At 48.8% G+C, this 23,658-nt stretch overlaps 2 protein-coding genes across 2 annotated transcripts in view; one reads left to right on the forward strand and one right to left on the reverse strand.

The window, feature by feature from the left end:
- The window catches only part of Nup88 (nucleoporin 88), a 31,357-nt gene extending 14,371 nt beyond the window's left edge, over positions 1-16,986 (reverse strand). The window contains exons 1-5 of the mRNA XM_051167430.1: positions 16,675-16,986; positions 13,078-13,247; positions 11,634-11,759; positions 9,538-9,624; positions 4,854-5,030 (exon numbers count right to left, since the gene is read on the reverse strand). Of these exons, the coding sequence (XP_051023387.1) occupies positions 4,854-5,030; positions 9,538-9,624; positions 11,634-11,759; positions 13,078-13,247; positions 16,675-16,971 (857 nt within the window). The 5' untranslated portion in view covers positions 16,972-16,986. The remainder of the gene's footprint in view (positions 1-4,853; positions 5,031-9,537; positions 9,625-11,633; positions 11,760-13,077; positions 13,248-16,674) is intronic.
- Positions 16,987-17,425: 439 nt separating this feature from the next.
- Positions 17,426-22,534, forward strand: Rpain (RPA interacting protein). Its single transcript, XM_051167920.1, has 6 exons — positions 17,426-17,604; positions 19,002-19,175; positions 20,231-20,291; positions 21,237-21,348; positions 21,486-21,549; positions 22,320-22,534. The coding sequence occupies exons 1-6, from the start codon at positions 17,524-17,526 to the stop codon at positions 22,527-22,529; spliced, it is 702 nt and encodes a 233-aa protein (XP_051023877.1). The 5' UTR covers positions 17,426-17,523; the 3' UTR covers positions 22,530-22,534.
- Positions 22,535-23,658: the final 1,124 nt, after the last annotated feature.

Consider the following 23,658-nt stretch of genomic DNA (forward strand, 5'->3'; position numbering starts at 1 on the left):
ACAGAGTCTCTCTCTCTCTCCATAGCTTTGGCTGTGCTGGAATTCACCATACAGAGCAGGCTGGCCTCAAACTAACAGAGATCTGCCTGCCTCTGCCTCTCAAGTGCAGGGAAGAAAGATGTGTGACACTACACAGAGCTCCTAACAGCTTCGTTTCTGGTAGTGCGCTATAGCTCTCTCAAAATGTTCTTCGAAAGCCTTGTCTCACTATTCTCTTGTTTTCTGGGCTCAATGGGTAAGCCCAAGACCTAACACAAAAACAAAACAAAAACCAAAGCTGAGCATGGTGGCACAACGCCAAAACAAGAACCAACAACAACAAAAAAGCAAAATCACATTAAAAAAAACACACACCCTGGGTGTACCAGACAGAAACATAAGCACTCCATTCCCTCCCTGTCCTGCTCTGCTTGGAAACCACCCTGTTCTCCAGAACAGACCTCGTCATCATCCTCACCAAGGTATGTAACTCAATCAGTTTTCACAAGGAAAGTCTAATTTCAGTATTTGTTGCTTTTTACTTAATTCACTGCTCTAGACCAAGACGGCAAGTCCCTGACCCTTGAGCAGCACGGTGCTCATTTGCAGGCTCTGCTGTAGGATGGCCTATGACAGAAACAGTCTCACTGTCCTTGCGGCTTCATTTGACGCTCATGAGGGCTCACTGCATCCAAGCTGTGCTGTGTGAACACACACATGCCTCCTCCTCCACCTCCATCCTGTGCTGTGTGAACACACACATGCCTCCTCCTCCACCTCTGTCCCTGCTGTGTGAACACACACACATGCCTCCTCCTCCACCTCTGTCCCTGCTGTGTGAACACACAGATGCCTCCTCCTCCACCTCTGTCCCTGCTGTGTGAACACACACATGCCTCCTCCATCCTGTGCTGTGTGAACACACACATGCCTCCTCCTCCTCCATCCTGTGCTGTGTGAACACACACATGCCTCCTCCTCCTCCGTCCTGTGCTGTGTGAACACACACATGCCTCCTCCTCCACCTCTGTCCCTGCTGTGTGAACACACACATGCCTCCTCCATCCTGTGCTGTGTGAACACACACATGCCTCCTCCTCCTCCATCCTGTGCTGTGTGAACACACACATGCCTCCTCCTCCTCCGTCCTGTGCTGTGTGAACACACACATGCCTCCTCCTCCACCTGTCCCTGCTGTGTGAACACACACATGCCTCCTCCATCCTGTGCTGTGTGAACACACACGCCTCCTCCTCCTCCATCCTGTGCTGTGTGAACACACACATGCCTCCTCCTCCTCCGTCCCGTGCTGTGTGAACACACACATGCCTCCTCCTCCTCCTCCGTCCTGTGCTGTGTGAAACACACATGCCTCCTCCATCTGTGCTGTGTGAACACACACATGCCTCCTCCCCTCTCTCCATCCTGTGCTGGTGAACACACACATGCCTCCTCCTCCTCCGTCCCGTGCTGTGTGAACCACACATGCCTCCTCCTCCTCCTCCATCCTGTGGTGTGAACACACACATGCCTCCTCCTCCTCCGTCCTGTGCTGTGTGAACACACCATGCCTCCTCCTCCTCCATCCCGTGCTGTGAACACACACATGCCTCCTCCTCCCTCCTCCATCCGTGCTGTGTGAACACACACATGCCCCCCTCCTCCATCCCGTGCTGTGTGAACACACACATGCCTCCTCCTCCTCCTCCGTCCTGTGCTGTGTGAACACACACATGCCTCCTCCTCCTCCATCCTGTGCTGTGTGAACACACACATGCCTCCTCCTCCACCTCTGTCCCTGCTGTGTGAACACACACACATGCCTCCTCCTCCACCTCTGTCCCTGCTGTGTGAACACACAGATGCCTCCTCCTCCACCTCTGTCCCTGCTGTGTGAACACACACATGCCTCCTCCATCCTGTGCTGTGTGAACACACACATGCCTCCTCCTCCTCCATCCTGTGCTGTGTGAACACACACATGCCTCCTCCTCCTCCCGTCCTGTGCTGTGTGAACACACACATGCCTCCTCCTCCACCTCTGTCCCTGCTGTGTGAACACACACATGCCTCCTCCATCCTGTGCTGTGTGAACACACACATGCCTCCTCCTCCTCCATCCTGTGCTGTGTGAACACACACATGCCTCCTCCTCCTCCGTCCGTGCTGTGTGAACACACACATGCCTCCTCCTCCACCTCTGTCCCTGCTGTGTGAACACACACATGCCTCCATCCTGTGCTGTGTGAACACACATGCCTCCTCCTCCCATCCTGTGCTGTGTGAACACACACATGCCTCCTCCTCCTCCGTCCCGTGCTGTGTGAACACACACATGCCTCCTCCTCCTCCTCCGTCCTGTGCTGTGTGAACACACACATGCCTCCTCCATCCTGTGCTGTGTGAACACACACATGCCTCCTCCTCCTCCATCCTGTGCTGTGTGAACCACACACATCCTCCTCCTCCGTCCCGTGCTGTGTGACACACCATGCCTCCTCCTCCTCCTCCATCCTGTGCTGGTGAACACACACATGCCTCCTCCTCCTCCGTCCTGTGCTGTGTGAACACACATGCCCTCCTCCTCCTCCATCCCGTGCTGTGTGAACACACCATGCCTCCTCCCTCCTCCATCCTGTGCTGTGTGAACACACACATGCCTCCTCCTCCTCCATCCCGTGCTGTGAACACCAAATGCCTCCTCCTCCCCTCCGTCCTGTGCTGTGTGAACACACACTGCCTCCTCCTCCTCCTCCATCCTGTGCTGGTGAACACACACCGCCCCTCCTCCGTCCCGTGCTGTGTGAACACACACATGCCTCCTCCTCCTCCCGTCCCGTGCTGTGTGAACACACACATGCCTCCTCCTCCTCCTCCGTCCTGTGCTGTGTGAACACCCAACATGCCTCCTCTCCCTCCTCCATCCTGTGCTGTGTGAACACACACATGCTCCTCCTCCTCGTCCTGTGCTGTGTGAACACCACATGCCTCCTCCTTCCTCCATCCTGTGCTGTGTGAACACACACATGCCTCCTCCTCCTCCATCCTGTGCTGTGTGAACACACATGCCTCCTCTCCTCCTCCGTCCTGTGCTGTGTGAACACACATGCCTCCTCCTCCTCCTCCGTCCTGTGCTGTGTGAACACACACATGCCTCCTCCTCCATCCTGTGCTGTGTGAACACACACATGCCTCCTCCTCCTCCGTCCTGTGCTGTGTGAACACACACATGCCTCCTCCTCCATCCTGTGCTGTGTGAACACACACATGCCCCCTCCTCCTCCGTCCTGTGCTGTGTGAACACACACATGCCTCCTCCTCCATCCTGTGCTGTGTGAACACACACATGCCCCCCTCCTCCTCCGTCCTGTGTGTGAACACACACATGCCTCCTCCTCCATCCTGTGCTGTGTGAACACACACATGCCCCCCTCCTCCTCCATCCTGTGCTGTGTGAACACACACATGCCCCCTCCTCCTCCATCCTGTGCTGTGTGAACACACACATGCCTCCTCCTCCTCCATCCTGTGCTGTGTGAACACACACATGCCTCCTCCTCCTCCATCCCGTGCTGTGTGAACACACACATGCCTCCTCCTCCTCCCGTCCTGTGCGTGTGAACACACACATGCCTCCCTCCTCCATTCCTGTGCTGTGTGAACCACCACACATGCCCCCTCTCCTCCGTTCCTGTGCTGTGTGAACACACACATGCCTCCTCCTCCTCCGTCTGTGCTGTGTGAAACACACACATGCCCTCCTCCTCCTCCGTCCTGTGCTGTGTGAACACACACATGCCTCCTCCTCCTCCGTCCTGTGCTGTGTGAACACACACAGGCCCCTCCTCCTCCGTCCTGTGCTGTGTGAACACACACATGCCTCCTCCTCCATCCTGTGCTGTGTGAACACACACATGCCTCCTCCTCCTCCGTCCTGTGCTGTGTGAACACACACATGCCTCCTCCTCCTCCGTCCTGTGCTGTGTGAACACACACATGCCCCTCCTCCTCCGTCCTGTGCTGTGTGAACACACACATGCCTCCTCCTCCATCCTGTGCTGTGTGAACACACACATGCCCCCTCCTCCTCCGTCCTGTGCTGTGTGAACACACACATGCCTCCTCCTCCTCCGTCCTGTGCTGTGTGAACACACACATGCCCCCTCCTCCTCCGTCCTGTGCTGTGTGAACACACACATGCCTCCTCCTCCATCCTGTGCTGTGTGAACACACACATGCCTCCTCCTCCTCCATCCTGTGCTGTGTGAAACACACACATGCCTCCTCCTCCTCCGTCCTGTGCTGTGTGAACACACACATGCCTCCTCCTCCTCCATTCCTGTGCTGTGTGAACACACACATGCCTCCTCCTCCTCCGTCCTGTGCTGTGTGAACACACACATGCCTCCTCCTCCTCCGTCCCGTGCTGTGTGAACACACACATGCCTCCTCCTCCTCCGTCCTGTGCTGTGTGAACACACACATGCCTCCTCCTCCTCCGTCCTGTGCTGTGTGAACACACACATGCCTCCTCCTCCTCCATCCTGTGCTGTGTGAACACACACATGCCTCCTCCTCCTCCGTCCTGTGCTGTGTGAACACACACATGCCTCCTCCTCCTCCGTCCCGTGCTGTGTGAACACACACATGCCTCCTCCTCCTCCGTCCTGTGCTGTGTGAACACACACATGCCTCCTCCTCCTCCTCCGTCCCGTGCTGTGTGAACACACACATGCCTCCTCCTCCTCCTCCGTCCCGTGCTGTGTGAACACACACATGCCTCCTCCTCCTCCTCCGTCCCGTGCTGTGTGAACACACACATGCCCCCTCCTCCTCCGTCCCGTGCTGTGTGAACACACACATGCCCCCCTCACCTGTGTAACAGGCTGACATAGGTCAGGAAGGTCTCCCCGTTCTCATACAGGATGTACAGTGGGTATGCAACTAATTCTTCTTTACCCTTTTGCCCAAACATATTCTTTGAGATGGTTGCTAACGGCCCAAAGTCAAACGCCACTGCTGTCTCTCCGAGGGATGCTGTATACGCCCTTCTGCAAAGAGATTTGGGAAAAAATTTGTTGAAAACAAAAATTATTACACTGAGTAAACAAATTCTTATGAGAAGGTGTGAAAATTTTTAATTTTGAAATACTTTAAATGAAAACACACAAGCCAGGTGTAGTGGCACACAGCTGTAGTCCCAGCACTCAGGGAGTCAGAGGCAGGTAGATCACTGTGAGTTCAAGGCCAGCTGGGTCTACAAACCAAGAACAGGACAGCCAGAATTACACAGAAAAATCCCTGTCTCAAAGAACCAAAAATAAATAAATACACAAATAAATACATAAATAAATATAGACACACAAGCAATACATACATAGAAATACAAGAAATGGAACAAAACACGAACACCTGATGAACACAAATTTATTCATTCCAAAAACATTTACCACTTACTATGTACCATGTACTGTCCTAGGCTCACAAAATATACCAGCATATTAAAGAAGGCCTCTGCTCTCTGGCAACAAAAAAGTAAAAATAAATAAACAATGCACTCAGAAAATGATTTTTGTTATCATTGTTGCTACTTTTGGTTTTATTGACATAGGCCACACACTAGAACCGTAACCATACTTCTGCCTTGGCCTTCTGAGCGCTGAGATTATAGGTGTGTGTCATATTTCCTGAGTGGTGTTGGTGGGAGCGCTGTTTAAAGCAGCCTGTGTGGCACACGAGGACTTTGAGAAGTTGGCATCTGAGCAAAGGTCTGAGGAAGTCAGGGCACTGGTCTAATTATGTGGGGAAGGAGCAGCTGAGGTACAACAGCACACGCAAAGGGTCTGTTTAAGGAATGGCAGAGGCCAGGAAAGCGGGAGCCTGGAGAGAAGTCAGGGGCAAGCCTGTGGTCACCAGATGGCCCAGGGGAGAGAAGTCAGGGGCAAGCCTGTGGTCACCAGACGGTCCAGGGTAAAGACACGGAAAGCAGCGAAGTGAGGAAACAGGGAAGTGGAGAGATCTTACTGAAAGAGGAGCATTCCTTTGGCTGCTGTGTTGAAAACAGGCTAGAGACTTTCTCCATAATGCTTTCTCCATTTTCCCTAAATAGATAAACAATACCTATATAGTCAGGTAGGGACTACGAAACCATCGTGCCTATGCATATTATAATTTAGGACAATTTATTACCCCAAGTGATTCTTATTTAATAAAAGGTCAATGAACATGGGTAAATTACAAGAAAAATAATCACACAGTGTAAACAATCAATACCACTGCAAGCTGTAAACACCGTATTTTGGTTTATCACATGGAAAATTATATGGTATCAGAAGACAAGAAATAGCAAGATAATGGAATACAGAAGTTAATGAAATCCAAGTAACTCCTAACTCACATTAGCTGAAGCTTCATTCTGCCCAGTCCCAGTACCCAAGAGCAAGGAAGGCTGGGGCAGGAAGGGTGCTACAACTCAGTTACTATGCTGGGCTACATAGGGAGTTTTAGGTCAGCCAGAGCTAGTGCGAGAGCCTGTCTCAAAATACAAAGGAGAAACTAAGGGGTAAAGATGCTTGACTCCAAAACTGACAGCCTAACTTTGATCCTTGTGATACTCATGGTAGGAAAGTTGAGAACTGACTCCTTCAAGTTGTCCTCTGGTCTACACATACACACACATGCAACGTGAGAGTATGTGCACACAATAGATAGAGACTGTTATTTTAAAGAACGAAAACCCCAGTTGTCCAATTTTACCAAAAGACTCAGCAGCCAGATGCTGGAGAGAAACCCTGCTAGCTCAGAGGGGCAGAGGAAGCACCCAGCAGACTTGCCCATTCAGCTCACGTCTCAGAGGAAAAAGCCCAAAAAAGTTCACTCGCTCAGCTGACAGCCCAGGAGGAAAAGGCCAAAAAACCCAAGGCCAAAAGCTTGCTAGCTGAAAGCTCCAAAAGTCCAAATCCCTTCTTATCCACAGTCTTAAACGCCCTTCATCTTGAAGCCCCTTCTACTCTTTAATCCCTGTCAGCTGGTTTCTTGCTCTGCTTCTTGACCTAGGGTTAACTTTATTAAATCCTGTGTACAGAAAGCACTTGTATTAAAGGTGTGTGCTAGGGCTGGCTGAACCAGGTTTTTACAGTTCACAATGGGATCAAATATCATGCCACAAGAGATGAGACTGACTGACAGGAAGTAGGTATGAATGTGTGGCAACACAAAGGCAATCTTTTTTCTTCCCCTGGTACTAGAGGCTTCACCTAGGGCCTTGCACACGTTGGGTAAATACTCCACCACTAAGCTATCTATAGTCAAGGTTGCTGAGTACTGTTCAATGGACGCTCCCATTCACTGTATACAATAATCCCAAGAAATCCCACTGCCGATTTCTTATATCCATGGAGTTTAGTCACAGAAATGAAGCTTAATACAATTAGAAAATCATCCCAGATGCCAAAGCAAGCCAAGTGGTAAAGACTAGACTGGAACCAGGTAAATTGACTGGTGGATGCCAGCAGAGTTCTTTTTTCTTTTTCTTGAGACAGGGTTTCTCTGCATAAGAGAGCCCTGGCTGTCCTGGACTTGCTTTGTAGACCAGGCTGGCCTCAGAGATCCACCTGCCTCTGTCTTCCACGTGCTGGGATTAAAGGTGTGCTCCATCATGCCGGGCCAGAGCAGGGTTCTAACACTACATTTGCTCTACTGTCTCTTATATACAAACTGTGCCTGTCAAAAACAAACAAAAGGCCACTACCATCTAACTAGGTTGGCCCCAGAAGCACACTACAGGACAGAAAATGCCCTGACTCAACACCAGGACTAACCTTTGAGCTAAGTCCTGCCCCATTATGGAGATGATGCGCTGTATTTCTCCACGTAAGACTTTCAGTGCTGGAACAAAGAGGGTGTAAATAGTTCCATGCTATAGCAACCCATGGCTCTTAGCAGTAGGAGACACAAATGCATTCTGGGAAATATATACCCAACCCAGCCTCTCAATATTCCCACACTTGAAGATCAAGTAAATACAAGTTCACAGTAAGTGATCATCAATGATGAAATGATGAAAAAAGCAACATGACCGTGTGTCAAAAAAGAACACAGACTTAAAGATTTATTTATTTATTTATTTATTTGAGTGCTCTATCTGCATGTACACCTGCAGCCCAGAAGAGGGCATCAGATCATATTATAAATGGTTGTGAGCCACCACGTGGTTGGTAGGAATTGAACTCAGGGCTCTGGGAGAGAAGTCAATGTTTTTAACCACTGAGCCATTTTCCAGCCCCAAGAACACGGATTTAAATATATCACCATCACTCCCACTAGGACTTCCAAGTATTGAAACTATCAAATACAGAATAAAGATGTATAAAATGTTCAAGAAATTACATTTAGAACATCAAAAACTAAACCTGAAGATAACTAACTAAATGGAAATTCCAGAAGTATTAGCTTTCATTCTAAGCATGCGCACTACACGGGGCCATGTGCGTGCTCACCACAAAGATGGATCAGGAGGCTAGAAGACTGGGTTTTACAAGTTCAAATCATGAGTCCGTTTGTGGTAAGCGTAAGCCAGGACATGCAGTAGGTAAGAAAACAAAAGAAGGCAGAAGCACAAGATAAACAGAAAGGTCAGGCATAGAGGTGCACGTCCTTAACCCCAGCACTCGGGAGGCAGAGGCAGGTGGATCTCTGTGAGTTCGAAGCCAGCCTGGTCCACATGGTAAGTTCCAGGATAGCAAGGAGTATGTCGGAGAGACTCTGTCTCAACAAAACAAAACCCACATTAGCCAGAAGGACTGAGTCTAGTCCATCCCAGGGCTGGGAGTTTAGCAACCTGCCTTACCCACACAGAGTGCACTGGTCGGTCTCCATTCAGCCCAGCACTGTCACCATTTCTAGAACTGTTCAAATTTTATGATGTGTAGCTTCTGCCAGTGTTTTTGTTTGATTCCAAGTGTGGGATGGGAAACAGACTTGTGAGAGAGCAGGTGATTGTTTATTCTCTGGCAACTGAGGGGGTTGAGGCTTTTTGGTCTTGGCATCATTGCCTATAATCTGTTTCGAGATGTTCCTAGAGAGAAATGCTCCAGAGAACACTTCGAGGTCCCGTGTTCCGGCTGCTGCTCTGGATTCTGGCTGCCGTGGTTGCAGTCACCTTTTCTGAATTGCTGGTTTGCTGTTTACAGGTCTGCTGAAATCCTGACTATGAAGGGTGGAATTGCTCCAAGGAATGGAGTCTAAGAAGGTCTACTTCTCCTGTTTCCATTAACCTCTTTTCTCTCCTATCTAGGGTAGGTGGGCTGGAAAGGAGGTATAGGCATTAAAGAACCCCAAATAAAGTAAGTTTAAAAAGTTTGAAGCCTACAAGCCATATTTTAGAAATTTCTTAAAAAGAGATTAAGCTGTTAGTTACAGCGGCATTCAGATCTGGGACCTCTTGTTACGCTATCACAGCACGCTAAAACTCACCTCTGGAAATTCTGGCAGTTACTGGTAAAACTGCATTTATATTCTCAATAAGCTCAATTACTTATGACACAAATAAAAACTTACCCTTTATTGAGTATTAAACTTTCCTCTTCTGCTTCTGAAAGTACAATCACCTTAATAGGTGTCTGAGGTTCACGGAGAGAGTAAATTCTAGAAAAAAACAAAACCAGTACTTAAGTTCTCTTTGAAGCCAGGCAGGGTAGCTCACACTAATTCTGTCACTGGGAAGCTGAGGTGAGAGGACCACCAAGAGTTCTAGGCTACGTGAGTTATAGACCAGGACGAGTTACAGAGCAAGGCACTAAAGTCTGAACAACTTACTTCCAAGACAGGGTTTCTCTGTGTAGCCTTGGCTGTCCTGGACTCACTTTGTAGACCAGGCTGGCCTCCAACTCACAGAGATGCACCTGCCTCTGCCTCCCTGGCTGCTGGGATTAAAGGTGTGTGCTACTATGCCCACTGCCACTGTCTCAACAAACAATAAAAGTTCTCTTTCATTGCCAAGAAAAAAAACCTCCCTCCCCCACACAACCAGTTTTTAAGAATTTTCCTAAAAGGGTCTGGAGAGACGGCACATGTTGCTCTTAAGAGAAGCTGGATTTGATCCCCAGAAACCACACGCAGGCTCACACCATTTATAACTCCAATTATAGCGGATCCTTTCTCTTCTGACCTCCCTGGGCACCAGGCACGCACACAGCATACATATATACAGGCTGGCAAAACACCTATACACATAAAATAAATCTAAAAAAAAACTTTCCTACCAGTTCTCAAATCAGTTCTTTGTCAAAGATCTTGTTATTCCTGGCAATGTTGCCTATTTCCTCTGCTTAACTAAGTGAGAGAAAGGTTTATGACCTGAAAAGATACTATCTTTAGCAACAGCTTTTGCTGTGGGGAAATGGGTAACAGTGTTAGAAATGGAACCCAAGGCACCAAGTGTAACTACTCGAACACTGAGCTATAGCCCCATCCTTGTTGAACTTCTAAGGCAGCTTACTGCATACAATTGCAGTTGCACCCTTTCTATCTGGAGATCCTTGTGCAGTCATCTTGCTATTGCTCCAGGCTTGCCAGCTTCCCTTCCTCATACCATGCGTCTCTGCCCAGAGCAGCAGCCACATCCTAGTGTTTTACGTAACAAACACACAGCCGACTGAGTGGCACTTAACCTGAAATCCATAACATGCTTGTTACAAAAAGACTCAATCATGCCTGTTTTCTCAGACAGTAGTGTAAGAGTGAATTGTAGCAGGTGGTTCTCAGTTCTAAGCCAGCCTGGTCTACAGAGCAAGTTCCAGGACAGCCAAGGCTACACAGAGAAACCATGCATACCTTCAGATTAGAGTTTTAAACTGGACAGGCTTGGTTTTTTGTTTTGCTTTGTTTGAGATAGGGTCTTAGTATATATCCCAGGTTTGCCTAGGACTCCCAGAAGTCTGCCTGCCTCTGTTAGGATTAAAGTCCTATACCACCCTGCTGGGCTCCAGACAACATCAGTGGGTTTTTTTGTAGTTGTTGTTTTGTTTTGGTTTTCTTTCTTTCTTTCTTTCTTTCCTTTCGACAGTGGCTATAGACCAGGCTAGCTAGGCTGGCCTCAAACTCACAGAGTTCCATCTACCTCTGCCTCCTAAATACTGGGATGAAAAGGCATGCACCACCATACTTGCCCAGTGACAACAGTAGTTTTAATAACTAAAAGCAAGCAGAAAGCTTGCCATTAGGGGTTCAAGAATCAATCATAAATCATTCAGCAGGGAGGGAAATATTAGTAAAGCTGTGATTAGAAAACAGAAGATTGGGGCTGGAGAGATGGCTCAGAGGTTAAGAGCACTGACTGCTCTTCCAGAGGTCATGAGTTCAATTCCCAGCAACCACATGGTGGCTCACAACCATCTATAATGTGATCTGACGCCCTCTTCTGGCCTGCAGGTGTACATGCAGGCAGAGCACTGTATACATAGTAAATAAAATTTAAAAGAAAACAGAAGCTTGAGCCACAGTGAGACACTATCTCATCAAAGAGGGAAAAAGAGAATGGCTTCTAATCAGATAGAACCATCACGACATTCAGTGACTGATTTGCGTTATCATGCGCAGTTATTCGGTAAACAAGTAGTAAGGAACTAGGTCTGACCAGGTGAGGCAACCATTACCTTATCACATTGTCTGACGTCAGCAGCACTATGTGGGGATCCAGCATCTCACTTGGGTACCAGGCAGCATGCTTCAGGGTTAGAGAGGTAGAACTGGTGAAAAACCTCTCAGCAATCGGTATGGTGCTAAAATAAAGACAACAATTTTCAAAAACATTTGTTTGTAGAACTTGGGTGAAACATGTTCTAATCTATTTTCACACTGTTCCTTTCCTGCTAAGACACTGCGAGCCTTCAAAAGAACCTATCCTAGGAATCAAACTGCAAATATTTTCCACACTATAGAGAAATATGTTATACACTGTAGGTTGCTAGTTCAGACAGGGTGTTGCTATATGTAGCCCTAGCTGAGGCCTGGCTGACCTTGAAGTCACAGCAATCCTCCTGGCTCAGTGTCCTCAGGGCTGAGATTACATTTGTGTATTGTCATGCCCAGTTTATACAGTAACAAGTGTGCTGACATTGCCTCTTGTTTGGTCCTTGTACTAAGTAATGGAAACAGGGAACTGTAAGGGCAGATGCTATGATGACTAGTCTGAAAATTGACAGACAGTGACCTAAACATTAAGCAGTTCAAGTTATAGAGTCAAAAAGTCGGGGCTTCTATCTTAGATCCTTTTTGGTAGCTGTCTTAGACTCCTACTTTCCTGGATTTTTATTTACTCATTTATATCTGTGCGTATGTGTATAAAAACCCGCAGCCTGTGCGGAGGAAGCCGGGAAGGCAGTTAACTGGCAGCTTTGTCACACTAGGTATTAAGACCCACACAGCCTTTGTTTTGTTTTTGAAACTTTGAAGCAGCGTGAGCCTGAATTTGGATGTTTTGTCCTCTTCCTGTGATTAAATACCTGGCAGCCTGACCAACTGCTGTACCTTCTAAGGCACGGCACATTTATGACCTCATAGTAAAAGCTGCAAAGACCAGAAAATGGGCTGACATATAAACGGCGTCTTAGAGCGCAGGCGCTGACTGACAGATTTGTGCTGTGGTTCACTTTGTGCATAGTTCTTAATCTCGTGAACCTAACTACAAACTTGCAGCTATTTTTGTAAAAATAAGAGACTGATATTGTTACAAATAAGTATTAATACAGTATCCTTTAAAAATAGTAACAACAGGGCCTGAGAAGGGGGTCCAGGGTTTGGACCACATACTGCTCTTGCAGGGGACCCAGGAATCAGCTCCGAGCACCCCTAGGGCAGCTCACAACCACCTGAAACTCTGACACTCTTCCTGCCTTCCAGGCCAAAAGCAGTGCACTTAGATAAATGAAGGCAAAACACTCGTATACATTTAAAAAATATATTAAAATAATAGTACCACAAGAATTCAGGCTGCAGGACCAAGTGAAAATGCTCCAATAGTAGCACCTTAAGTACATTTCAACAACCTCTGGTCTTAGCAACTGACATAGGAAATAACTAAATGGAAATAGAACTTACCTGCAGTTCACAGTTGCTTTTCCACCTTCAAACTCAGAGTCCTTGCCCCATCTCTGAGGCAACTCTAACGCCGTCAGCCCCTTCACTCCTATCAGCGCTACATGGTGTTGTGTTGGACTTAACAAGACTTGATGGATTTCAAACAGAGGTGGGTTCATGCAAAGTAGTCTCTGAAAATTAAAGCAATTTTAGCAAAAATAGTTAATTTTAATGTAAATATATTTGGGAGTTACTGGAAACCATAGTCATGCTTTAACTTTCTAAAGCTATAAAAATAACAGCATTTGGATAAGTACTAATACTTGCGTCATTAACTGATTAGTCCCCAAGAAGTTATCTCTGGGTGCTTGAAAGATGACTGAGCCCCTAAAAGTACTTGCTCCTCTTGCGAGAGGACCTGAGTTTAGGTCACACTGCCTGTAACTACAATTCCAGGGAATCAGACACCCTCTTCTGGCTTCCTGGAGCATCTGTACTCATACACTTTAAAATAAAAATCTTAAGGCTAGAGCGGTGGCTCAGAGGTTAATCCCAAGCACTGGCTGCTCTTCCAGAAGACCTAGGTTCAAATCCCAGCACCCAGTTCTGTAACCTCTGTCCTCTGTATCAGGCACACAGATGGTACATGCACACATATGCAGAAAAACATGCATAAACAAAAAATTTTAAAACTTAATCTTTAAAAAGTGAGAAAAATTACGCCTGCTCTTGTGGCCAGGGAACCAATGCATGTTTTTTGTAGATCCACAGCATACTCTGGATAATCCCATAGTTCCCCGCCTCCCGCCCCAGACAGGGTCTCTCTGTGTTAGCCTTAATCCCATAGTTCTTAAAATTCTAAATATTTTTTTAAAACTTGCCCCTGACATAACCTAGTAGGCACTACTTGAGATTTATCTTTCTTCTGTGTTCCTGGCATCAAGTAGACTCTTGATACCTAGTGAACAAACAAACTCAGAAGTATTAAAAGATAACCATTTTAGGGCTGGGCGTGGTGGCAGGCGGATCGCTGTGAGTTCGAGGCCAGCCTGGTCTACATAGCGAGTCCAGGACAGCCAAGGGTACACAGAGAAACCCTGTCTCAAAAAACAAAACAAAAAAAGATAACCATTTTATAAACAGTAGTGTAGGACAAATAGTGCCAGGCCAAGTATGACGGTGCACACCTTTATTCCCAGCACAGGGGAGCAAATGGCTCTGCATGCCAGGCCACCCAAGGATACAAAGTGATACCCTAGATTAGCTTCGAGAGCTGTGCAGCTCTTCGTCTGTAAGAGAGGGGCATTTAAGGAGCTCAACTAACTGCCACGCATCATCTCTCTTTTACACTTGTACCTTCCTATTTCTTTTCTGAGGACCATTTTAGATTTCTATTTTCTTTTTATTCTTAGCAAATAATGATGAGACTGTCAACATATTATTTACCTTAGTATGGAGAATCATGCTAAGCCAAAATCCTTTTAAATAAAGCTTTTTTGAATATAGATTTCTAATTGTTTTTGTATCCGTAGGCCCATGTGTCTTTAAATGCCTGTTGTAGAGCTGGGCAGTGGTGGCACACGGCTTTAATCCCAGCTCTGATCAGGATCCTCCTGATTTTTCTGAGGCCAGCTTGGCCTACAGAATGAGTTTCAGGACAGCCAGGGCTGTTAACCCTGTCTTGAAAAACAAAACAAGACAAAACAACACAACAAAAAAGTAAGCCACCAAATATTACAGAGCTCTTACTGCTCTAGGTTTATGTCAAGTGCTGGACATAAAAAATATAAATATGAAGCCAGTGGTGCATGCCTGCAATCCCAGCCCTCAGGGAGGCAGAGGCAGGCGGATCTCGGATTTCCAGGCCAGGCTGGTCTACTTAGTGAGTTCTAGGATAGCGCAGACACCCTGTCTCAAAAATAAGTAGATCTAGCCTCTGTTTTGGTGTTTACAAATGAGAAAATACAATGAAAGTTTTAAAGTAATTGTTACCACATTGCATGCTACATAGTAGCAATAAGAATGCTATTAACTGAACACAGCTTGTTGTGGCGCCTGGTAACACAGAGTTGTCACTCGTTCTGTGCTCTCTCTCTCTCTCTCTCCCTCTCTCCATCCCTCCCTCTCTCTCAGAGGCTGGCCTGCCTCAGACCTGTAATCTCAACACGCAGAGAATGGGGAAGGAGCTCCAGATCAGCCCGGGCTACAGAGTGATTACAGACCAAGTGAGCTACATATGGTGGACTGTTCTCTATAACTCAAAAGAGAATAAGTAACTGAAACAGTATGTCAATTTCTGATACTTATTCCTTTTTTTAAAAAATTCATTTATTTATTATGTATACAGTGCTCTGTTTACATGTACACCTGCAGGCCCGAAGAGGGCGTTAAAGATGGTGAGCCACCATGTGGTTGCTGGCAATTGAACTCAGGACCTTTGGAAGAGCAGACAGTGCTCTTAATGAGCCATCTCTCCAGCCCACCTGATACTTATTCTTAATGGAAATTTTACAGTAGGTAGATATGTAAACATTGACCTAGTTTCTCAACAGGTATGGCTGCACCTTTCATCAAACCACTTAAGAACTGGTCCGGGGTACACAGCAGATCTCATACATTAGAATGAATGCTCTGTTTTATTTGCTTGTTTTTTCTTGTTTGCTTGCTTCCTTCCCCTTTTTTCTTTAGAAACAGGGCTTCTCTATGAAGCTCTAGAACTCATTATGTAGACCAGGTGGGCCTCAAATTCGAAGAGCTCTTCCTGTCTCTGCCTCCGGAGAGCTGGGATTAAGGACCTGTGCCACCAGCCCTGGCTTTAAAACAAACAAACAAACAAACAAAAAGTCTTTAAGAGAGAACCAGTTTACTACAAACGAACACTTCAATTAAGTAACGTTTGGTCACAGCAAGTCTAGAATACATTCTGATTCTATCCACTTTCACATGCCGTTCATTTGCTCATTAAAAAACAAAAAGCTTTGAGGACCTAGCTCAGAGTTCCGACTCCTGTGTTTCCCCTTGGGGAAGGGGATGTGCGTGCCTTTCCCTCATGGGTGTGGTGATGGTGTGTGGTAGTTCCCAGCACCGCAACAAACAGGCCTTTCAACTCCAGTGAGCGCCCAAAGGGGCAAAAAGCAGAGACAGACAGACAGACACACACACACACACACACACACACACACACACACACACACACCACACACACACACACGAGACTCCCTTTCACGTCAGGCAGGTAGCCTGGCCCTTTCAAACTTGTCTTAACGCTCACAGTAAACCAAAGGGTTCTTGTGGCCAAGCCACTGAAAACACCTCTGCCCCACGTCTTCGCTCCTGCTGTGGGCTTCGGAGCGCCGCTCACCGATGGTTTCGCGGTCCCCTCCTTTCTCCCAGGCACGCGAGTTCCTCCGAGCGCCCGGCGGCGACCGAGTCAACTAAAACCCCGCCCGAGAGAGCAGTAACAAAACACGAAAGGCGGCCCTGCCGCCGCGAGCGGGACGTTCCCAGGGGGCTCGAGTCCGCTCGCACGCCCGCGGCCGGCAAGCAGCCGAGAGGGGGAAGCGAGCCAGCCGACTGAGATGCCGGCTACGGGTCGCGTTCAGGACGGACTAGGCGCACCTGGTACTGGGAGAGAGGGGGCTCCACGCCGCCGCTGGGGCCTCGGAGGCGAACCACCAAGAAGGCGCTGCCCTCGCCATCCCACAGGAGCAGCTCCCCTCCGAGGCCGAAGACCAGGTTCCTCGTCAGCGAGTGGGGCGGCGGCGGCGGCGGCTGGCACGAGGGCGAAGCCGGCTTCTCCGCTTTGGCCGGACTCTGGCTTTTCAGGCCCTCGCGGAGCCGCAAGAACACGACGTGGCTAGGAAGCCAGCTCTGCCACAGCTCGCCGTCGCCCGCAGACAGCTCGGCCGACGCCATCTTGGGCCAACAAGCTCACGGTTGGGAGCGGAGGGGGCGGGGAAGGGAAAAAAAAAAAAGCAGCCCGCCGCCAGGAGCAGCCAATCCGCGGCCAGCGCTCCGCGGCTTCGGCCAATCAGCGAGCAGAGGCGGCGGCGCGCCGGGCAGGCATCACGAGAGGAAAGCCGATCCGCAGCGCCGCAGATTGACGCCCAAAAAATGGGCGGCGGCTTTAGGGATGGCTTTGGTGCTGATGGAGGGCCGGTGCGTAGGGTTAGGAACGAACGCTGTGTATATCAGGTTGTCTGCAGGACACCTCCCTCAGGGCAAACCCAGAACTTTCTTCCTCACGACTCACCTTCCTCAGCCCAGGTGGTGTTTACTTCTCAACTGTCACCGCTTCAACCATCCGTGGATTTCCCTAAACCTGTCTCTGTGATGGCATAGTCACTAGACGATTCCACGAAAGCCTAGAAAGGCTTGAAGGGCCGTCAGCGCCTAGAAACTAGAACGTCCAGAATCCTTTGCGCGCGGCTAAGGGGCGGGGATTTGGGCGCCGTCTCTGGCTAAGAGATGGCCGGGTCCTCGGGGTCGCCCCATCGCTTGTTGTACAAACAGGTGGGCTCGCCGCCCTGGAAAGAAACTTTCAGGCAGGTGAGTGTGAGGTTTGGGTCGTAATCACTTCCCTCATCTGTCCCAAGGACCGTTGTCGTCCTCTGTGCCCTCGCTGAGTGCCTGGCCAGCGAGGTGGGTCTTGAACTCAAGTCTCTTTAGCTGTGGGACTAGGTCCTGGCGGCTGCCCGCTGCCTCCCGGGCTTTAGGCTGAGTAAGGTGCTATTCTATTCCACGATTAGAGTTTTTCTTTTCTCTCTCCACATTGTAAGTGTCATGACAGCAGTAGCTGCTGCTTGTTTGGACAGCACCACCTAGCGCTGGTGTATGCCAGATGAGATAGAAGTTATTTCTCTTCTCAGGAGTCAGAGAACCCCAGTTACTGTTAGGGGAGTCATACTTAAGCTCCGGCTTCTTCTGAACTCAAGTAGTCCCTTGTAAGAAAATACCTTAGCTCCCTGTTCAGCAATCTCTAAAGGAGTGGGTGTATTCCAGAAAAACAATCTATCTCAATGCTGAAAATATTGTGTGGAATAGCATTTCTCGGCAGTGAACACCGACATTTTGAAGGAGAAAGTTCTGTATGGGAGGTTGTTCGGTACAAGGTAGAACACGTAGATGCGGCATCCTTGGCCTCTCCCTACCGAATGGCATCAGTCGGTAGCGGTTCTACCAAGCGGAGTGTGGTGACAACCACTTGAGGACAGAAACCATCCTGGTGTGGGGGTGGAGAGATGGCTCGGTGGTAAGAGCCGCCGACCTGGTGACTGGAGCTCCAATTCCAAGGGTTCATTGCCATCTTCTGGCCCTGGTGAGCCTGTGCGTGCGCGTGCGCACACACACACACACAGACACACACACACACACACCACCACCACCAAGGTTGAGGAATACTGTTGTACAAGAAGACCATTACTATAGCCATATGCATAGCGGCAGGAATTTGGAAACCATACAAAGGGCTGAAGTCAGTCTGCAGACACAGTTACTTTATATCCAACTGCCTGCATTCAATATAAAATATGAAATATAGGAACCTGTAGATCATTAACAAAACACTGTAGTTTTACCTATGTGTGTGTGCGGATGAGGACTCGAGAGTATGAAAATTTACATTTAAAATTCTTTTTATGTTTTACCAACTTGTTGGAGGACTTCTTTTCTCCTCCTCCTCCTCCTCCTCCTCCTCCTCCTCCTCCTCCTCCTCTTCCTCCTTCTTTTTTTTGGTTTTTCGAGACAGGGTTTCTCTGTGTAGCCCTGGCTGTCCTGGACTCACTCTGTAGACCAGGCTGGCCTCAAACTCACAGAGATCCGCCTGCCTCTGCCTCCTGAGTGCTGGGATTAAAGGTGTACGCCACCACGCCTGATGAAGGTTTTTTGTTTTTTAAGCGGAATTTACCTTTTCCTTCCTTTCTATATTGCCCCCCATTGCCCCCCAGGGATGTCTGGAGAGAATGAGAAACAGCCGGCACAGGCTCCTGAACAAGTACCGCCAGGCCGCAGGCGGCAGCGCGGCGGGAACAGCCTCGGACAGACTGTTTGTGCAAGAAGTGATGGAGGAAGAGTGGAATTCCATGCAGTCTGTGGAGGACTGTCCAGAGGGCCTGTTTCAGGTCAGGCGAGGGTCTCCGCAGCTAAGAGACCGCTCCATGAGGAGCTTCTGGCGACCTCCATGTGTCTGTTCATTCAGGCCCTTTCAGCCTAACAGCTAACGCCTAACAGCTGTTCGGCTCAGGTCTCTCTACTTTTGAGTAGATTATTTTGTATGGACAGTTCTGCAATATTAGGCTGTAGGCAGGCCACAACCGTGTAATGTAATAACGTAGGAAACTAAAAGGAAAGAAACTTTCGCTCTCGCTTTCCCCACGAGGAATGGGCTAGGGACCTCTCTTTAAAAAGGCTGGCTCCACTTTCTAATTCCAGCCTATCAGAGTCTGGAGTTGTGTGTCTGTGGAAAACCATTTATAGTGTATCAAGAAAGGTTATGGGGTTAGCAATCAGGATTTAGGAATTGTAAGTTTACCTTTACTGACTCACAACTTTACTGTGTTTCTTTGAGTCTTAGTTTTTACAGTTACATAAAATAGAGAAGACAGCACAAGCTCCCCGAGGATTGTGTAACAAGACGTGGAAACCATGAAAGCGCTGTCTAATAGTAATTGATTTTCACTAGTGTCTGTGTGTCCTTCGGTGTGCTAAATGGTTAGCTTCGCTTCACCACAGTCAGTTGGTGCGCACAGTAGGCCTCGCAGGTGGGCCTTATTCCAGCTTCTACAGAAGCTGAAACAGCTTCCCAAAGACCAGACTTTTTCACATGGTCAGTCTTATAAGGACATTTACTTAACTGCTACCTGGCTTTGTGTCCCTTAAATTTGGTGCTGTTGTACTTTGATCATTTGTTAGTTTGGCTTGGCCAACTACTAAACGGTCAGCAAATTCTGCGTGTGGACTAGACCTGTTTTGTCAGGTAAATCTGGGTCCTAGAGGCAGCTGTCAGTTGTAAACCCTTGAGGGACATGGTGGCTAAGCAGTACTTCCTGTGGAAGATGAAGACACCACTTTCTGCTCTGTTTCCATCTGTTTGTGTCTTGCTCAGGAGTTTTAGTTACATGCCAGCTAAGCGCTGCTCCATTGAGCCACACCCCCTGCCCTCCACTTTTTCTTGTAGTTGGCGTGGCCGCTGGACCTAGCTGTGCTGCAGGACATCGAACAGGAGCTCTGTGAGGAAGGTAATGTAGTGCACAGTCGTCCTTCCCGCTCACAGGCTCCAGTGCTGGCCTTTGTGTGCTGGGCCTTGGACCCCGGGCCTTGGACATGGAGGCAAACATTAAAGCTGTATCTCTGGCCCTAGGATTGTCAGGCCAGTCTTTCTTTCTTTCTTTTTTTTTCTTTTTGTTTGTTTGAAACAAAGTTCCTGTGTAATCCTGGCTGTCCTGGAACTTGCTCTGTAGATGGGGCTGGCCTCAAACTCAGAGACCCACCCGCCTCTGCCTCTGAGTGCTAGCGGTAAAAGAGTGTGCCGCCGCTACTACCTGGCAGGGTTATTTCTTAATTCTTGTTCTTTTACCACCGTCATCCCTTTAGTATCCTGAAGCCTCTTTTGGGCTCTTAATTCTTGGCTGTCTTCTCAGTAGTAAGAGATTCTAGGTTTATAGCTTGTTCTCCAGGAATTTCCCATCCCACGATACATTAGATGGGGTTAGACAGAATAGAAAGCGTCTCCTCACACAGGTCACATAGCTAGTCATTGGCAGAGTTGTTTGCTGCTATGTTAAGCTGAGCACTGGGGCTTGGCCCGCACTATAAGCTACATGCGATTTAATGTAGGAGGGTGGGCTTTCAGGAAGATGCTTGAGCCTTGTAGTTTCAGAGTAGCCAGGGTAGCATAGCGAAACCTGCCTCTTGGGGGAAAAAAGTTCATAGTAAACTTGTCACTTCGCACACATGGCAAGTCTTTACATACACACCCAAGGGCCATCTCTCTTATCCATCCTTTGAGGGCCTGGAAACTGAGCATCGCTCCCTGAGCTTCTCTTAGTACCTTTGTCATCTTATGTCATGGTGATGTGTCCCACACAGCCTGATCTTCGCTAGGTTTCACATTTGTCTGTAAACTAGAAGTAATAGGCCGGCCGCCTGTGGGTACACGGCAGCCCTGGCCTTTCGCCTTGCAGAGATGTCCCTCATCAGCGAATACGAGAAGAGCTTACAGTTCGATGAAAATGGTCTCAACAGCATGTTGGCCGAGTGGGAAGCAAACCCCCTCATCTGTCCTGTGTGTATAAAGTAAGAATTTTCAACATCTTTTTAGCATTATTGGTTCTCATCCCGTGGTCCCTCTGCTCCCTGGTTTATTGACCGAAAGGCTTAGGGGAGCTAAGTTTGTTACCGCAGTGATCTGGGAATCGTAATTCTATCTCTAGGTACAACCTGAGGATAGTGAGCAGCGTGGTCACGTGCCCGTGTGGCCTGAACATCCCATCTTGCGTAAGTGTCTACGCAGATTCCCCACAGACACAGACTGTATCAAAGACCTGTGGTGGTGGGTTGGAGTCAGTCATGCACATCTGTAGCACTGACAAGATACCTAGCAGCAGTAACTTAAGAGGAGAGGTTTATTTGGGCTACAGTTTCAGAGGAGACAGTCCGCCATAGCAGGGAAAGCGTTTCAGAGTGATTCCCTGGAGGTGAAAGCCAGCACTCAGCATCTTGGCTCATAGGAAACAAGACCTGTTCCTAGCAGCCTACGCCCACCAGGTGGAGCCCTTGTGTTTTATCTGCACGTGTGTCTGTGTACTGTGTGTCTGGAGCTCTGGGGGTAAGAAGAGGGTGTCAGATCCTGTGGAACTGGAGTTAGAGGTGGTTGCGAGCTGCCATGTGGGTTCTGTTAGCCAAGTGCTCTTAACCACTGAGCCCTCTCTGCAGATCTCCCTCTTTTGTGTGTGTCGAGGCAGAGTCTGGTAGCTTAGGCTGTCCTCCAGCTCACCTGTAGCTCACTTCTGACCCTTCTGGCCTCACCTTCCAGGCGCTGGGTTAGAGGCTTGAGTTACCCCGGCTGGTCTTTGTGCTGCGCTGGGAATGGAGCACAGTGCTTGGCACTTGCTAGGCGCGTCCTCCACCACCTGAGCTGCATCCCAGCCCTCCCCAGTGTAAAGCTTCAAAGAGTCAAATTGCCGTAGCTGACTGGTGCGAGGATTCAGGTGTTCAACCTGTTGGTTCTGTGGCGTTTAACGTGAGCTGTGGTTGACCTTTCTTAGTCATCAGAGCTGACAGAGCAGAAGCTCCGTGCCTGCTTGGCGGACACTATGAATGAACACAGCGCACACTGTCCCCACACCCCTGAATTTTCTGTCACCGGTGGAGCAGAAGAGAAGCCGAGCCTTCTGATGAGCTGCCTGGTAAGTCTCCATGGGACCCAGCCAGTTGCAAGAGCATCAGTTCCCCTCTTGGTGGATCTAATGGCTTAGAAATTGGTAAAATTTAATATATCGTTTTTGAGGTGTTTACTTCACGGAAAGTATCAGCTGGGTGTGGTGGCACTTGCCTGTAATCCCACACAGGCTGAGGCAGGAAGAGTTTAAGGCCAGCCTAGACTACACAGTGAGAACCTGCCTCAAAGACAGGTGCTGGGCAGGCAAGGTGGCTCAGCAGGTCAGAGCCCCAGCTCCAAGCCTGACACCCCGAGTTCAGCCCTTGGACCTCTTTGCGGTGGGAGCTGAGAAGCGATTCCTGCAAGCTGTCTTGTGTCTTCCACAACACACAGTGAGCCTGCGTGTACACGTACTTGAAGAACTAAAACGCAGTGAGTGCGTAACTTCCGTCAGGTAGCCCGTGAAGCCCGTGAAGAGAAGGGAGGGGCAGGCGTAGAGCTGTGGCCGACAGTGGCCTGGAAACGGGACACTGTGACTGCACTGCATGCTTGTTAGGTCAGCAGCAATGGCTTCATCTCCGTGGGCCTGACCCTGACATCACTTCTGCAGAGAGACACAGGGCAGGAAGCACAGGGGAGCAACACATTTGTCTCTCAGCAAACTTCCATACAGATCTAAGACTGGCCAAATGGTAAACTCAGGTGTGAAGGACAGGACCACACAGGAGCCCCTGTCTTAGAAACCTTAAGTTTGTACGGGAACCAGTGTTAGTGTATGTGACACAGTGTTATAGCCTCCCAGCCCGCCATGGACGGCTACTATGCCAGATACTCAGTAATAGCCTGACCCCCCCACCCCCGCGAACTGTCCCTGACACCATGTTTCCCTTAACCCTGCTGGAACACTGACCACCTGGGAATGCCAACTGCTACTCTAGGCTCAGGGGAGGCAGAGGCAGGCGGATCTCTATGAGCTTAAGGCCAGCCAAGGCTACACAGAGAAACTGTCTCAAAATAATAAAAAAACCAACCAAAAAAAAAAAGCGAGCAGCAAGCAGACAGGCATGACTGCTGTCAGTCCAGCTACTCTGGAAGCTGAGGCAGCATAATTTGTGCCCAGAGTTCCAGACCAGCCTGAGAAAACTAACCAGAGCTCCAAAGAAGTGGAGACACCCGAGCATTTATATACCTGCTCAGATCCAACACCTGTGGCCGCTCACCTTTGG

The sequence above is a fragment of the Acomys russatus genome, chromosome 25, assembly GCF_903995435.1.
Source record: "Acomys russatus chromosome 25, mAcoRus1.1, whole genome shotgun sequence".
NCBI lineage: Eukaryota > Metazoa > Chordata > Mammalia > Rodentia > Muridae > Acomys > Acomys russatus.

What these genes read in the sequence shown, in the direction of transcription:
- Rpain (XM_051167920.1), top strand. Translation starts at nt 17,524, where the DNA reads ATGGCCGGGTCCTCGGGGTCGCCCCATCGCTTGTTGTACAAACAGGTG. An exon ending in GGAAAGAAACTTTCAGGCAG is followed by an intron (nt 17,605 to 19,001) that starts GTGAGTGTGAGG and finishes ATTGCCCCCCAG; the next exon opens with GGATGTCTGGAGAGAATGAG. An exon ending in ATCTGTCCTGTGTGTATAAA is followed by an intron (nt 21,349 to 21,485) that starts GTAAGAATTTTC and finishes TTCTATCTCTAG; the next exon opens with GTACAACCTGAGGATAGTGA.